Below are 11,436 nucleotides of genomic sequence, written 5' to 3' on the forward strand. Positions count from 1 at the left end.
CGCCAGATGGATGAGTCTTCTAATTTCCATCTTAGAATTGTTGATAGCCATTTTGTAGTTACCTTCTTCCTTAGCTTAAGTACCCCTTTTAACTCTCTGTGTTTAATTTTTGGTGTTCAGCAGACAGTAATTGCATGACCTCAGCTTTTATATTGTGATATTTAGAAAAGTAATATCTTTCTAGGTCTTGGACATGACAGACAGACTCTTTGTGTCCTTCAGTATTCTGGAAACCGCTTTCTGTACTTTCTGTAATACACTTTGATCTGTACAGATCTTTACAGAACCAACAGATTTGGTTACAGGGTAACCAAAGCATTGTGTGGGTTGCCTGACAAGCTCCATGTCCTTTGTCATTGATACTTTCTTCCTCATTGCTTGATAATACTTGTCTGATACCTTCAAAATAAATGGTCTCCTTAGCCTTTCTGTGATTAATAAATCCCTCTCCTCTTCACTGTTCTCTACTGATGAGCAGAAGTTCTGATGGTGGATTTGCTTGTTGTTTCTCTTCATGCTATTGAATAACAGCCATCTCATCCAGAGTCTGCTGCTCCAGCAGTAGTCACTATCAAATACTTAGGAAAAAGAGTAATATAAAGCAAGATTATATGCCATTTTCCTCTGGTATTCCTACAGGTATCAGCCATTTTCAGTGCAGGGACTGCCATAGCCAGATGTGGTTTCCTGCTATTCATTGAGCTTCAAATATTCTATCTTGCACAAACCTTTTCTCTCCCCTTAAGCCCATGAAAATTTCTAGCACTCACAAAGTCCTTTGATGAGAAATTCTGCAGTGAACCACCCAATTCAATAACCATTTCTTTCTGTTGATTTTGAACTTGTTCTTTGTAGCATTATTTGATGGTCCTCATTTCTCATACTGGAAAAAACAGCAAGAAATTATTTTATATCCAACTCCTACTTTTCACATATGGCTTTACAGACCTTACAGACCTTGCTGACACTCTCATTTAGTAATCTTTTTTTTTTCTTTTCTTTTTCTGGACAAAGATATTTAATCCATTCAGTCATGCCTTTTCATTGCCTTTTCTAGTTTCTGTGGAAGGAACAGAACTGCAAGCATGTGTGGGCAAAGCAAGTGCATAATGGCATCCACTATTTTGTTTTCTGTTCATTTCTACCAGGTTGTTTACTTTCTTGATAGCTACTGAGTGCCAACGTGATGTTTTCGTGGGTCAGTCTCTCATACCCCAAGGATATCACTCTTGAGCAGCTCCAATCAGTTTATATGTGGAGATGGAGTTATCTTTTTCTTTGTGCATTGCTTTACATTTGTGTAGATGGAAGTTCACATGTCATTTGATTGCTCAGTCATTCCTCTTGGAAAGTCCTCCTACAGCCCTCCTCTATCAGTTCTCACCTTTTCTGTTATCTGGCCTGATACTTTCAGCACTTTACTCATTCAGATCCATTTACAGGATTGAATCCTTTTAGCTCCTGAGCTTTTCTCTGTCTCTCATCAAACTGACTAGTTTGCCTGGGACAGAGGGTCTGAGCGGAGAGCCGTACCATGGCCTGGGCCTGCCTTTTCCAGCTGCAGAGCAACATATCTTTGCAGAAAGGAGTGGCGATACGTGACATTCATTGATTTGTTAGAGGAAGGTTGGGTGTATTCTTATGTTTATCCTGCAGCTGCAAAGTTACCAGCAATATTTCTCAAATAAAGACCTAGGGCAGAAGACCTAAGTTCTCAGTAAAGAACCATGGCAGGCCAAAAGGTGGATAACGTCCTTGTACCAGAAATTTGAAGCCATGGTACATGGAGCCATGGTCAAAAGCTGCAGCACGGAATTTATGAGTAAACATCCCTGGCCTCCAAAGATGTTTCAGTACTGGGATGGGTACCCCAGGTCAGTTGGGGTGGGTTTGCTTTTTGAGATATTTGGGACATTTCTGAGCAACTCCACCTAGATTTGTGGCCTGTCCAGCCATGAGCAGAAGTTTGGAGAAGAGACCATTAGAGCTCCCATCCAAACCAAATCTTTCTTTAAGTCTCTAGTGAATTGGCCTTTGATGTCTTTAAGCAATTTACTTTGCATTCCTTAGTAAAGGGAAATTCATATATAAAAGGAGGGAGGTTATGAATTACAGTAGGCTCTTAAGCAATTCCAGAGGTGAGATATGCTCAGGCCTTGCAAATACAAAAGGTGCTAAGCTTCCTAAAATAGTGAGCATGGAAGTGGTGATGTGTCCTATCTCAGTCATGCATTTGTTAGCTTCCATCCCGCTCTATGTTGCATTTTGTGATCCTCTGCCAGCCTGCATCTCCAGGAGATCCAAAGGCCCTCCTCTGGAAAGGCTGAATAATTCTTTTGAGATTTTTAAGTAAATCTGTTACAGACTTACAGTCATTTTACTGTGCCCTCAGGAATCAACTTACCATTACTGTAACGTTCTTTAGTGCATCAACCTTCATTTAGTGAATCAAGCTTCATTTTCAGTTGCTTTTGCAAAAATTAATATCCTCTTCTATGCTGTAAATTAAGCTGATGTTAAATGCATAAATGTTTTTATTATTTATTACCTCACTCTCGCTCTAATTGTTTTTATCTTTCACTCTTCTCATCAGAAAATATGTTTTATTCTCAGATATGTTTTTTTGTTGAGTGGAACTTCCAGAACTGCAGCTTTCACACTTCACATTTTTGTATCTCACAGTTGTGTAGAATTAAGAAAACAAAACATTAATGCAGACTTAATAAAAAGTAAACTGGCTTTATCCCCTTAGAGTGCCAGTACTCTGAAAATATTTGACCTCATTTCATGAAATGGGAGCATTTTAATTTTTATTTATTATTTTACAGGGGTGAAGATGCACTTAGATGTCATGACCAGTGAATTCGTAAACAAGTATTGTTACGAAATATGTAAGATAAAGGCTAAACCTGGTGACTGAAGTTGAGCTCCAGTATTATTTTAGTATTTATGTAGGCATACCTAGGCCACAGAGGGTTCATTCAGTTAATGTATTTATGTATAATTGGACCTCTGGTAGAGACTGAAGTTTCAAAAAATGTAGATTTACATATATTGGTTACGTTTATTTAAAAATGTTTCATAGTGACACATTTTATGTGATACTTTGGTGAATTTAGTTTAGCTAGAAGAACATAACATAATTTCAGTAGTATATTTTTTATTTATTTATTTACAGAAGATAATCTAACATTGGAAACCATCACTGTTTGTGCACTAGACTCATACATTCTGATTTCCTAACAGTGGTTTACACTGTCCTGTGCAGCAACAGGAGGTGAAGGCTGACAATGGGCAGGGAGGCTGGGGATGTCAAGGAAAAACATAATTGGTTTGGAACGAAACTCCTGGCAGCTCCAGTAGGGAGAGCTGGATCCCCCAGTTCTGCAGTCATTTTGAGGAGAGAGACGACATTAAACTTTGCTCACTGGAATTTTAATTGGAAGATGATTATATGACCAGGTCTGCCATCTTAGTCCTTCACTAATCCAGTCTCCAGCCTGTGCTCACAGCTCCTCCGGCTGTTGTAATTATTCTGTAGGAGCCAGCCTGTGTCAACTACTTTCATTCAGTGTCACATAAGCATTTTTCTTCATAACGAAAGTTACTATATGAAAAAAAAGTGAAAATTTGCAAGTCATGGGGCAAGATAATATTTGCTACAAGCATTTGCCCACTGCCATCTTTATATTCAATGATTTTGGCATCCTAATCTTTTCACTTACATAGTCATTTTCACACTTGATGTACATACTGGAGAACTGGCAATAAGACTGCAGCATGCAACCTAAGTCCTGACATACTCATCATTTATTGCTATCTAACACTGGACACACCCCCTTCCCTCCCTCTTGCATGCCTAGCGCTAAGACACCAGTATTAGAGCACAAAGTCAGGTAAGTAGCCATTAGGAATTGTCACACATCAGGATGCCTGACCAGTATTTTAGAAAAAACTTTGTATTTTCAGTTACTCCACAGTTGTTAACCCCAGCTGAATCTCTAGGATTTTTTCCTCATTTTATAGGTAAAAGAAATAGGGATAGAAGTTGAAAATGTATTGCCTGGAAACACTATGCAGTATAAGATATAGCAGCTGCTGTCTTTCCCCCTTAAGTGCATGTCCCGGGCAATCCTGCTCCAGTGGGTGCTCACCTCTAAGTGGTCTTTAGCTGCCATGGGGGATACTCTGGTTTACATCACATCTTGCTTTCAGGATGCTTTTCAGCATCTGCAGTATGTTATAAAGATGTTGTGTTCATTTCACCACCCCTTTTCATCCTTTTGGAGGAAAAGGGAGAGGAAAACCAGGATATGAACTTCAAGCTAATAAGCTGCAGAGAAGGAGAATCCCTCTAATTCTGAGACCCTGTCTTGGCAAGCCAAATGCCTTTGATTTCAGATAGGATTTTAAATGTAGTTCTTACATTAAAAAAAAAAAGTACTTAGGAATTGTCACTGTGTACTTTCAATAATTCCCAACTGAAAAACAAACAAGTAAAAAACACAGAAGGAAAAACCAGGAGAGTTTGAACTTCAGAACATCTATACTTGGACTAAAGGAAGAACTCAAAAGTCATTTTCCATGGACTGTCACCTAGCGGAAGATAGCTCTGGCCAGGCTATATGTCTGCAATCTGAAATAAGCTCTAACACTCCTGCACAGTTGGCTGTCCATTGGCATGGCATTCCCTTGTACCGCCCTTGGCCAGTGCCAGCAAGCACTCTCCGAGATGATGCCCAAGCATGGTTTGCAGGTAGAAGAGGGTGTCAGATTGCCCCTTCTGGCCATGATCTGGCCACACATCTTGGCATCTTTGCATTGTGCCCCCAGCTATGGATGTGATCAGCCCAACAGTGCTGGACTTGGCTGGCATTTGACCTCAGGCAGTCCGGAGCCCTGTGTTTGGGCTGCTGCTGGACTGACCCTGCTGGTGAGCACTGGCTGAGGTGACAAGGCCCTTCAGGCCTGATTGGGTCCTGAGGCATCATCCAGGCCTCTCCATCTCACTGGAATTGCCTCTCTGCTGCAGGCAGCATGTGTGGGCTGTACATCTGGGTACAGAAATGCAATTTTTCTGGGGAATATTAGGATTGTTTGTCACTTACCATCCCAGACAAGCCCCCAAACACCGTTCTAGGCCATCTGTGCTTCTGCTGCCATGTATGAATGTTTATTTTCTTAGACTCTCAGTCTAGTATATAAACTATGTACAGAACTAAGGACATTAATGTGACTTTCTAAGAGAGCAAGAGCATGTGTTTAAGTAGGTAAAACTTGAGTGTGTCCCATTAGGGCTGGATTTTCTTCCAGCTCCAATAGCTTCAAAGAGCTGCTTCACACCACAGCCTGTGAAGAGCAGAGTGTATTGGGTCTCCCAACAGAGCAGCCCCAGGCCTCCTGGCTGCTTGGACAGGCAGGATAGCCCGCATGGGACAAGGAACCACACAGGGCTGGTGGCTGGAGGAGTGCGATCCATTTTGGGTGTCACGTGGGGATGCCTGTTGAATGCAGGAGGCTGCACAGGGCTTGCAGGAGAATATGGTGGATTCTTGGAAGTGCGCCTGACTGAGCTGGGTTATACAAACACAAACAGCAATTCCCAGTGCCTCTTAACTCAGTTTAACCTATAAAGGGCTTCACAAGGCCAGGAAAAGGTTATCCCTTTGGCAACAGTTCTACCAAATGTCTCATTTTCACAAAACCACAGGGTGGTAAGAACTCTTCAGAGGCATTTAGAGGGATCTTCTGTGATGAGAAGGGTTAAGTGTAGCTCAGGTTTTACAGTTCGTTAATTGCAGGGTTCCTACTGCAAGCTTTTATTTTGCAGATGTTGAGATTAGAAGCAGCACTGTGATCCTCTGGTGTGACCTCTGACATATCCATTGCTGTGCTGAACCAAATAACGTGTGGGTCAGTTTTGCTTTAGAAAAGTCTTAACCCTCTAAGTGGCAGAAACTTCTGCCTCAGTGGTTAATGGTTGTCTTCTGAAATGTACCCGTTTGCTTCTGGCTTTGGTGCTATGTATTCTGCAGCTGAGAAAAATACTGAGTTGGTATTTCCTTTAGAACGGGAGGTTCCAGTAAGCGTTTGCCTTACCTCCCTTGGGTAGACTGCCATCATCATTACTATGGAGCTGCTAGAAGGCTGAAGTGAGCCCTCTGCACCACATGACAATGTCCACTGTCGGAGCTGTGGGTGGCATTGCTGCTGAGTGTAATATAAAGAGCAGCAACATGTCGGCAGTGAGCTGCTGCTAGCACTGCATTGATTGGAGTGGAGCTGGCACCTGAGGGCTGCCAACATGGTGTGTGCTGGGATTGAGTTCAGCTAGGATTGCCTTCTTTATAGCACTCCTTTCTTGTCAGAAATAGTAATTCTACATGCTTACCTGGAACACACTCTATATCAACATAACTGACTAAATTAGCAGCTGAAGGCCAGGTTATGCCAGAAAAACAGGACTGTAAAAGATATCAGTTCATAGGGATTGAGAGAATGCTCTGGCTCCAGTAGGCCAGTTCTCAACCTCTGTGAGCTATTTTTCTATTAAAGAAGAGGTCTAAGTTAATGAATTGTTGTGTGTGAGAATTAATGCTGGATGAGTCCCCTGTGGCTTTCATGGTGAGGGTCAAATAAAATATTAATGAAATTAAAACAAACAATCCCTGTTCTACCCAAGTATCTTCTATATGAGTGTCTCAGCACTGGCCAGGGAAGATGATGAATCCAACGAGGAGCAGGTCAAGGAAATTGTGTTTTATGAGCAGGGAGATAGAGGCAGTGGAAAGCAGCGACTCAGGCCATGCAACTCAGCAGCTGGGCCATGAGCTCTCCCATCCCATGCTTTTGCTCTGATCTCTGGGTTCAGCTCCCTTTGGAGAGTGCTTCCAGACTCTAGCACTGGCCAGTTAGAGGCTGACCTCTCCAAATCTGGGATGGCCTCTAGGAGTGCTGACTCTGGAGTCAGACTTGTTCCCAAAACTTCCCAATGCTCCCAGAGCCAAGCATATAACCCAGAAGACAAGTATATGTTTCCTGATGCTTCAACCATGGGACAAATTTTGTTGTCTTGCAGATTGTCCATCCAGATGCTGGGTACAGGAGCTTGTACAACAGACTGGAGAAGGATGGCCTCTTTGGATATGCCTGTGCAGTGCAGGGCAATGCAAAGGGTCCTGAGCTGGAGCCAAGCAAACCAGCTTCAAAAGCAGCATTCCTTACTCACCCCAGCACAGCTCCCAAGCTAACAGAATCATGGTGTTTTCATACTCTAAACTAGGAACCCTCTGGCATCATGGGGGTGTTAAGTATCTAACAGTGCTTTCAGGACAGGCACAGATTGTAAGCTTATTCATAGGGAGCTTGGAAATCTCCCTGCTGGTGCAAAGTTCTGTGCATTTCCGGGCATGACACTGGTACATGGAAAAATAGCAGAGACGATGGAGAGGAAGGAGGTCTAAGGAGATGCTCCAAGCTAAGCAGAATTATGCTGTTTGTGCCATGCAACATCAAAGCTAAACGAATGTTCTTGCACCTATTTTGGACATTGAGTAGCACAAGCAAGACTTGTCACACATTCATCCTAACATGCTGTTATATGTGAGCACGTGTGTGTGGTCTGGGGAGGTCAGGGCTGTATTGTCCTCCTTGCAGCAGAGATCTCAGGGGGCTTATTACACAGACTTAGATAATGATAGCACGTGGCCAGTTAAGGATAACTTACTGCAGTGACAAGTACGAAGAGGAACTTCTGAAGTCAGAAAATTAGTGGTGATTGTTTTTTTTTTTAAACTCTTATCTCCCTCTGGAGATAAATAAACAAGGAAATGGAAATACTAAAATGCTTTCAGAGGAAAATCAAAATGCTGATAACTCATTCCTCCCTGCTTCCCTCAAAAAATTTCTGTTGCATCCTGACTGCCTCACATAATGTTTGTATCAGTCCTAGAAACTGGAAATCAGAGATGACAGTGAACAAATCTTTTCTCTTATTAATGGGAAAATTTATTGCATTCTTGGTAAAGATCCTTGCATCTGTGCATAATAACTAAAGAAACAGTAATAATTTTGTCATATTTCTATAACAAACCACAAAAGGACGTTCCATAGTGTACTCACTGTTTCTCCCCATCTTTTTGTCTCCCTTTCAGTGTCCACCAGAGTTGTATTGCCTTGCTGGTGTAAGCCCTCCCTTCCAGAAGACCTGCTCTTGCCCACTTCAATCTCCCTCAGAACAGCAGAAGGGGGCTGCAGAGCGATAAAACTTTATGTTTTCATCAAGCCGTGCCAAGGAGAATGGGGGTCCCACACCCAAAAGAATGAAGACACGACAGAACAAGGACTCGGTACATAAGATGGAAGAGGGAGGTGGGATCCCAGTGACCAGCAAGTGCTGTGGCTTGGGACTGAGGCTTGCAGCAGAGCTGGTGAACATGAGTTTGATGTGGTGGAGTGTCAGGATGTGGGGCTTTGGGAGGGCAGGAATGAAGGGAGGTGTAAAATAGAATTTATCTGATGATTCCTTTCCAGATGTCTATGCGGAGTGGACGGAAGAAAGAGACTCCAGGGCCCCGAGAGGAGCTCAGGTCACGGGGTCGAGCTTCCCCCAGTGGTGTGAGCACCTCCAGCAGTGATGGCAAAGCTGAGAAATCCCGACAAGCAACAAAGGTAGTATGAAATAGTGCGTGGCTGTAGGGTGCCAAAGGGCTGCCCAGGACGGGCATGACCCATTTGGGAATGCAGACCAGATGGGATCCACCATGCAACCCATGCTGAGTTAGCTACCTGTAGGGGTTGGATTCCTTTCTTTTATTCCCAGCACTTTGTGCTTCCTGATATCTCAATTTTCAATACTGCTTTTTGCTATATCCTGGCTTAGTGTTGCCACTACAATGTCCCACTGCCTGCTATGATCTGCAACAGAGATGGTGCTGTGTCTCGCCTGCTGCCAGCTGGCAAAGCTGGGCAGGCTGGGAGGCTTCCCTGTGTCCCTCTCACCTCTCTGTTTTCTCTCCTCTGCCTTGCAGAAAGGCCGGGTGGAGGAATCCTGCACCCCCAAGGGCAGCAAGCAGGGCCGAACAGAAGAGATCTCTGAAAGTGAAGGGGAGGACAGCAATGCTCCTAAAAAGACCAAAACTGAGGTGAGTTCTCTCTGTTGTGGTTATTGGCACATTCTGGACCCTACCTGTGCTGCTCACAGCTTCTTAGCTTGAGATTCTGTTTGCTTGATAGCTCTGCCACCTCAGATTGTGCTCTGCAGCTCTTCTGCAGGCGGAGCCGAAGTGACACCTGCAGTTACACCTATGTAATTTCTCCACGTGTATGCTGCTCAGCTCAGCACTGATCTTTCTTTCAGTTGAACTGCTCTTGTAGGCTCTGAGGTTCACTTGTTAGTTGCCCACATAAACTGCTTAATCACCAAGCAGTGGGGGGAGAGTGCAATGAGAAACACAAAAGGAACCCCAAAAGGTAAGGAGTGGGGCAGAGAGGACATGCTCAGGGCAGGGCTTGGAAAAGGACCAGGGAGCAGGCCTCTTGTTGAGCAGGGTGTCAAGGAAAGCCCTACACAAGGGAAAATTGTGGATCTGGGGGCTGTGTGGGCAGCACTACCTCCCCCCTTGCTGTGCCACCTGGTGGTAGCACTGGCTCATATCTTGGCCAGCAGCCCATTACTGGTGCTGGTGCTGGGACCTTGTAGGTGCCTAGTCTCACCCTCATCTGTAATGGTTACTGTGCCTCTGAACATGAGATGCCCATCATCATCTCCTCCCAAGTGTGTGGTGAAGTACCCAAGAGCATCTGAGCTGCTGTTCCAAAGGGCAGCAAGAGAACTGCCAAATGAAGTCTCCTTCCCTCAGTGTGCTTTTCTGATGCTAGGGACAGCAGAGGAAGGTGAGACTGAAAAGTGTCAAGCAATATCAGGGAGGTCACATAACTTCTCCTTCCTCTCACTTCTTCAGGAATTACCCTGTCCTCCATCCCCTTCTGACGTTGACAGCCTCGATGGCCACAGCTTCAATGATGAGATGAGCAGCGATCCACGGGACATAGACCAGGATAACAGGAGCACCTCACCCAGTGTCTACAGCCCTGGCAGTGTGGAGAATGACTCCGACTCCTCCTCTGTGCTGTCCCAGGGCCCATCCCTCTCCTATCACCACCCTCCGCTCTTCCCCCAGAGCCCTCCGGTAGCCCCTACTTCTGACAGCCTGGCCCGTCCACCTGAGCCTGGTTTCAGTCTCCCAGGCGAGGCCCACCCCCAGGGCCCCACTGCTGGTGGCTACCACTCCCAGCTGGAGGGCCAGGCCTCCCGCATTTTCCAGGCTCCAGCCCCACAGACACCTGCTTCCTCTTCTTCTGCCGTTGCCACCACTTCTGCCACCTGCTCTTCTTCCTCCTCCTCTTCCACTTCCACCCACGCTCCTCTCTACCCTACGGCCAATGTGGTTCAAGTCGGTTCCAAAATTGCTGGTGGAGCAGGGGGCCTCTCAGCACCGGGGAGTCGTGAGCAGACCCTCAGCGCCAAGCACAATCCACCACCTACCACTCCCATCTCACTGGCGTCGGTAGTTGGGGGATTGCCCCCTCAGAAGACCTCCCCAGCCAATCCACCACCTGCCCCCTCAGCCTCTGCACCTTCCTTCCCGCATGTGTCAGCCAACTTGCCCCCCCCACCAGCTCTGCGCCCACTGAACAATGTGGCAGCCTCCTCTAGCTCCCCAGGGATGACAGGACAGGCCTTGAGTGGGCACATGGCATCACCCCATGGGATAGGCCAGGACAAGGCACAGCCCCTGGCCCCCTCACGCTACCCCTATGCCCCTCCACAGCTGCCACCTTCCAGCTCCTCTGCTCAGTACCCACAACCCTCCCCCACCCAGCCCTTGCCCAGTTACACTGCCTCCTATGGGCACTCCTTCCCCCCTCCCAGCGGCCTTTCGGTGTCCAGCCAGCCCCCCAAGTACACCCAGCCCTCCCTACCCTCACAACCTGTATGGAGCCAGGCCCCTCCTCCCTACAGCCGCCCCCTGGGCAATGCCAGCTCCCATCTCCCAGCCTCCTTCCCTGGTCAGTCTCCTCATCACCAGCAACCACCCCAGCAGCACCACCATGGCCACAACAGTGGCGGGGGGTCTCCCCAGCTGTAGCAGCAGCCCCCCCACAACCTCCTGGGGGCTATCCCCATGCCCTGGAGTCCAACAGCCATCACCCATCTCATGCCACATATGGGTTGCGCCTCTACCCTCCCCACAGTCAGGCCACTTACAGCCAGGCTCCCTCAGCTGCTACAGCCCCTTCTTCCTCCTCCTCCTGTTCCTCCTCATCTTCTTCTTCTTCCTCCTCCTCCACCTCTTCCCAGGGAAACTACCCCTCCATATGCACTCATCCCCCGGGGCAGAGTCCTGCCACCTACACCTTCCCCCCGCCCCCACC

At 46.3% G+C, this 11,436-nt stretch overlaps 1 protein-coding gene across 1 annotated transcript; it reads left to right on the forward strand.

Annotated features, from left to right (window-relative positions):
* Positions 1-8,121: 8,121 nt before the first annotated feature.
* Positions 8,122-11,430, forward strand: LOC104913104 (atrophin-1-like). Its single transcript, XM_010718306.3, has 4 exons — positions 8,122-8,348; positions 8,533-8,670; positions 9,030-9,143; positions 9,963-11,430. The coding sequence occupies exons 1-4, from the start codon at positions 8,271-8,273 to the stop codon at positions 11,148-11,150; spliced, it is 1,518 nt and encodes a 505-aa protein (XP_010716608.2). The 5' UTR covers positions 8,122-8,270; the 3' UTR covers positions 11,151-11,430.
* Positions 11,431-11,436: the final 6 nt, after the last annotated feature.

This window comes from Meleagris gallopavo, chromosome 1 (assembly GCF_000146605.3).
Source record: "Meleagris gallopavo isolate NT-WF06-2002-E0010 breed Aviagen turkey brand Nicholas breeding stock chromosome 1, Turkey_5.1, whole genome shotgun sequence".
Taxonomy (NCBI): domain Eukaryota; kingdom Metazoa; phylum Chordata; class Aves; order Galliformes; family Phasianidae; genus Meleagris; species Meleagris gallopavo.